The 6,000-nt window shown below is 41.0% G+C and overlaps 1 protein-coding gene across 1 annotated transcript in view; it reads left to right on the top strand.

The window, feature by feature from the left end:
• The first annotated feature begins 1,638 nt into the window (after positions 1-1,638).
• Positions 1,639-6,000, top strand: part of LOC115173430 (uncharacterized) — a 73,358-nt gene continuing 68,996 nt past the window's right edge. Inside the window, exon 1 of the mRNA XM_029731485.1 lies at positions 1,639-1,943. Within this exon, the coding sequence (XP_029587345.1) occupies positions 1,771-1,943 (173 nt within the window). The 5' untranslated portion in view covers positions 1,639-1,770. The remainder of the gene's footprint in view (positions 1,944-6,000) is intronic.

Genomic DNA, 6,000 nt, shown 5'->3' with positions numbered 1-6,000 from the left:
GGCTCTATGGTGATGGTGCTTTCAAGACAATTGGGAAATCCCCTCAAATTATGACATCAGTGATCTTCAGGTCGGAAAGTCGCCAAACCCTCCCCTAATCCGGATGACGCTAGGCCAATTGTGCACTGCCCTGGGATCGAACCTGGGTCTGTAGTCACGCCTCTAGCACTGAGATGTATTGCCTGAGACCGCTGCGCCACTCGGGAGCTAGAAAGATGCTTGTGTTTCCGACTTGGAATTCCGAGTTGGATGACCTTTCAAACCAATTTTCCCAGTCGGAGCTAGTTTATTTGCGAGTTCCCAGTTTTCTTGAGCGTGCTGAAGTCAGATGTCGGACATATCCGAGTTCCCAGTTGTCTTGAATGCAGCGTGATACCCAGATTTTTCCCAGTCGGAGTTAAAAAAATAAATATGCTGTCAGTTGTCTCCCATGCACGGATGTCAGATTAGGCTATCTAGTCAAAAAGCATCCATGAGCTGTTATATTTGTCCGAAAATCTGGCTTTCAATCGTTTGGCTTTGCTTGTGTCTATTTTAGCGACATGTGCATCTGCATGCATGTGGATAACTCATCGCAAGTGCAAGCTTTGGGACACAAAATCGGGAGTCTGTGTATTGGTTTGAGTCTCTGAGTTGTGCATCGTTCTGGTGTGGCGACGGAAAATAGCTAACCCGACAACAATACAGCAGGCATCACAGAAAAAAACGTGTCCCATCAACAAACGCGTATAGTCTCTAGGAAGTCTACTTACAAGATGTCAAGTCAAACGTGTCCCTCGCTATCAGGGGTGAAAGTATAATTAATTTCTTCCCGGTATTGGACCTCCTATATTTTTATGGGGCTAATCATATAATTACACATAGAATCCCTGTTAATTCAATACTATGTGGGCCTAGTCGTAAAAATTTGTAATTTAACTTAAAACGCAACACTTTTATCTGAGTTACAGACGTTTATTTCATAGTGAGCAGGTTTGAAAGTAAGGCGGTAAGGTCCTGTACAGCTTCCCAGCAAAATAAATAGTGTAAAACATACAGGTAAAACATGAACCCCACAATAATTAAATACAAAGGTAAAAACTGTAGGCTATTACACCACTTTTTATCATTACCGTATGACAGCGGTAATGATAATGAAAATGAGCGAATGGATTTGAAAACGGGTGGCATAGCCTAAACTCCAAAATCTGATGTGTTTCGACAAAAACACTGAAATGTTGCCAAGGCAGCCCGAGACGCGCGGATATATAGACCTACATTCTGGCCTAATGATAATCACCAATGTCAATAGGCTTTTTGTGTTTTGTGTAACAGGATGGCTCTTTACATTCACCACTGTTTGGAGGCTGGAAATATGTTGCCAGTGGAAGAACGTGCGCTGGTTGCCTAGTAAAAGAGCCCTTTGAAGTGACTGTTTGACAATTACAGTTTTTGTGGTGAAGCCGGCTATATTGTGGTAGGGTTATTTTCTGTGACCACCCACCATAACGATGCACAAATCAGAGAGTCCAATCAATGCACAGACTCCTGATGATATGTCCCAAAGCTACTCTAGGGCGTTTCACTCACCTGTGCGATTGCGCATGCAGCAGAGAGAGAGAGAGAGAGGGGGAGAGAGAGAAGAGAGAGAGAGAGTGAAGCGTGAGAATCAGCTGTCTTCTTGATGTCTGCAGGTTCTTAGGACCTTGTAGTGTTTTTCATGTCAAGATTCGTGACAAGTGGTACTTTGAATTTGGTGACTTGCCATTTGTGTCTGGAATAAACGTAAAGATGGCGAAAAAGAGTAGTTCCAAAAAGTCATTCAAAAGCTTGTTTTCTAAAAGCGAAGCCAAATTGTCTGTGGAGAAGGAGAAAGATGACCGTGGAGGGAAAAAGTTCCAACTCTTCAAATTCAAGAAAAATACCAAACACGACAAAGATGAAGAGAAGCAAGTGGACTTCAGGTAGGCTACTATATGCCAAATACTGGAAATAGTTCCAGGCTTTTCTTGTTGCAACACTGTGTCATAGTTTGCTATCTGAACTGATGGTCTTGATACCATTGTAATGTTCTACTGTAGTCCACAGACTTTGAATAGTGTACTTTATTTATGTTGTACGTGACTTGAAATGAATTCACACACTTTTGTTCTATTTGTGCATGCATCTCTTAACAGTGGGAACAGTTAAGCTAGTCTAACAATTAGGCAGCAAATGGGCTCTCTGATTCAGAAGATACCGTTGCAAAAACAACAAGATGATCTACACCACACTGGATGGAAGTAGCAACCTGTATTAAGCATACATCGAGAATCTGGTTTAAAACATACACCTACTGCAGGGTGTTACACGCTAGGCAGGGTGCAAGAGCTACTGGTTCAAACTATGCACATTGTATGCTCGTCTGAGGGTAGCCAGAACATTCAATATTTACACACATCTATGTTTCTGTCGATCCTACAACATTCTCAATGGCTTTATTTAGGTATGCAATATGGTGATGAAATCCCTTGACATTCAAGGTATACTAGAGTATGCACGTATGAATGAGCAGCAGATACTTTGACCCTAATTTACTGGTTGAACATGAACAAACCGGTTAATGAGCAGCGTAGCACATGACACAACAATCATGTGGTTTGTCCTTTTGGAAAGCAGCTGTTGACATCTGGTTTTATTGGCTCCAAAACACCAGTTCGCCTTAATTTAACCGTGCCAACGATGCACCTCAATGCCTGGATCAACAGCAAGAGTAAACATCTCCTTTTCATATAATATTTAATTCAAAGGCTGGAGGGTCAAACCAGTAAAACACGAGTTAGAGGTTTATTCAATGTTTGTTTTGGTGTTCGCTTATTCCAGGTTATCAAGCGTAGTTGCCATGTTTGTGACTATTTGGTATAGTGTAGGGCGTCCACCCACCCTGCCCAGCGTGGGTGAAAATGTGCTTTGGTGATGATATGTAACTTCCTGACGTTATAAAATACAATTTACCAAGACGCATATGATTACCGTTTGTTTAAATCACTGAACACAACATGTGCTTATTCATGGTTCTATCTGCCCAAGGCATCTATTTGAGCCAGGTGTCTTAATTCCTTAATGCACACAGCATTTGCTCATTTGCATAGTTAATCATTTAATTCCAGCATTCACTTCCAGCATTTTAATACATTTCTTAATTTCCTTCGCAGTGTTATCATTTACACACTGTCACGTTTATTTTGTCTTATTATGCCATAATACATTTATTTTAACAAAATCTTTGACAGAATAATTGTCCTTTTAAAAAATGTATTTAACTAGGCAAGTGAGTTAGGAACAAATTCTTATTTACAATGACGCCAAACCCGGAAGATGCTGGGATTCAGCCTGGTTTCGAACCAGGGAGTGTAGTGAAGCATCTTGTACTGAGATGCAGTTCCTTAGACCACCGCGCCACTTTGGAGCCCTGGGAGACTGTGCTTTTTCGGCGGTTCTTACTTTTGCCACTAGATGGCGATCGGACGATTATTAGGGGTCTGTAATCCCGAAGTTGTTCGGTGTTTTTGTGGTTGCTGGTTAGCTAGCAGTTCTCAACTGTTAGCAGCCAATGGCTAGCATTTTCTTACTGGAAATAAAAAAATTATTGTTCCCATAATTCTTTCAAGTCATTACCAAATAATTTAACTTAACAAATCAAGCATTAAACCTAGTAAACAATTCATTTAGACCCAGCGTTTTATTTGAAACAAGGGATTATTTGCTGACGTAATGCAATTTTCCAGATTTTTGACCGCATTTTTTTTTCTCTGGCCTTCGTTGATTTATTCACCCTAATTCTGGCCATTGGACCATTGGTTTTCTGAGAGGATTATCGTCACAATTAACATTATTTTACCCATTGGTCAAAATATGTGTTTTTGATTGGACACCCTATATAGGGCATTCTAGTTAAATCACCTTTATTTCTTCAATAGGGAGTGGTGAAGGAAAAGGTTTAAGTACACATGTCTCCATGAAAATGTAAACTCACTGTCTGAATCTCTTCGATGGTAGATAATCGTTGTAAAAAATACATAAATAAAACCGACATTAACCCCGTATGTCAGTGTGGTTTGGCATGAGAATCCGACTCATAGAACTACATGAAAGACCTTTACAATACCCAGTCAGCATTGCCAAAACCAAACAGGTTAAAATAAAATACTTCCAAATATGGAGTACTTCATGGGAGTGTGGAGTGTTAACTGAACTTATCGCGTAGTGCTCAGAGCGTTGTGTGACGAGGCAACCTGGCCCCAGTGTAACCGATGTGAAATGGCTAGTTAGTTAGCGGTGGTGCGCGCTAATAGCGTTTCAATCGGTGACGTCACTCTCTCTGAGACTTGAAGTAGGGTTTCCCCTTGTGTTGCAAGGGCCGTGGCTCTTGTGGCGCGATGGTAACGATGCTTCGGTGGGTGTCAGTTGTTGATGCGTGCAACGGTCCCTGGTTCGAGCCCGGGTTGGGGTGAAGAGAGGGACGGAACCTGCACTGTTACACCAGCATAACCCTTTGTGCCAATTTAAAGATCAAATCGGTCTTGACACAACTCGAGACGCGTCCCACTCCGTTCAGTCCTTGTGCTTAGCTTCTTCACAGCCACCCTTCTAGACAGAATTTGAGCTTCTGTATCCGAGGAGGACTGTCTAAGGACTTATTTGTGTCTTAGCGAAGCGAAGGGACACGAAGAGGAACCTGTCATTCCAGATGCCTTTCCTCTACATGTCATTGTTCCCAGGGGCAGGGGGTTCCTATGCTCATCTTAGTAAAAGTTACAGTAGCATTCAATTGAAGTGAAGCAAATGATGTATCTGACAATATGTAGCTAGTGGAGTTTATTTAAAACATATACCGTTTAGACATTTTTTTTTGTCTGCATATTAAGGATGTGCTGTCATATCTAGACATAAAAAAATACCACTTAATCTTGTCTTCAATTATTATTCTAATGTCTGCCAGATTACAAATTCAGTACGATATGATTCCTCTCTCTTAGATGTGAGTTTGGGCCTGGATTGTTGAGTGTTATTACTCAGCACAGGTGTCCCCTCCATACATTTACATCATAGTGTTACAGTATATACTTTTTGCTCTGTTGGTTTCATGATGCATGAAAGCATCAACTGAAACCCTATATGAGAACGGCCATCTTACTTCAGCATACAGTTTCTCCACATGCAACTTCCTCTACGCTCCCCTCTTCATTTAGCTATGATTTAGCTTCATAGCTAAATCAATAGTGAAAACAACAACGCTTCACTTTTTTTTACTCAATACCAGCATCTTACCTTCTCCCATCTCTGCATGTTGCGTTACCTTCTATCGTTTATGTTTAGCCTATTGTCAATAGTGTGCATGTTTTCTAACACTGTATTTATTGAAAAACAACTCAAATGATGTGCAATAAGGTCTGCAGTACCTTTACCAAGGTGTGGCCCAGGTATCTCACATACTGTTCACAATAACTAGGAGCTACACAGGTATGCTTCACCCCTCAGGCTCTGGTTTAAACTCCCTAGACTCCAACAGCACTTCATGCTATACATGCATGCTTGCACATGTGGGCCAATACCAATCTCCCCCGACTACTAGTTTCAGTTGTCAACCTTAATTAGGCTATATACAGTGCATTTGGAAAGTGTTCAGACCCCTTGACTTTTCCCACATATTATTTTTACATTACAACCTTATTCTAAAATGGATTAAATTGTGATGAAGTGAGAAGTTTTTATTTGTATTTTTAGAAAGAAGTGTCTTGGTGGTTCCAAACTTTCTTTATGAATTATGGAGGCCACAGTGTTCTTGGGGACCTTCAATGCTGCAGTCATTTTTTTTGGTACCCTTACCCAGATCTCTGCCTCGACACAATCTTGTCTCGGAGCTCTATGAACAATTTCTTCGACCTCATGGCCTGTTTTATTTTCTATCTGACATGCACTGTTAACTGTGGACAGGTGTGATCCTTTCCAAATCATGTTCAATAAATTAATGTCCAATCA

Source organism: Salmo trutta, chromosome 34 (assembly GCF_901001165.1).
Source record: "Salmo trutta chromosome 34, fSalTru1.1, whole genome shotgun sequence".
NCBI lineage: Eukaryota > Metazoa > Chordata > Actinopteri > Salmoniformes > Salmonidae > Salmo > Salmo trutta.
The sequence above is the reverse complement of the archived record's forward strand: the minus strand, read 5'-3'. Positions and strand labels throughout refer to the sequence as shown.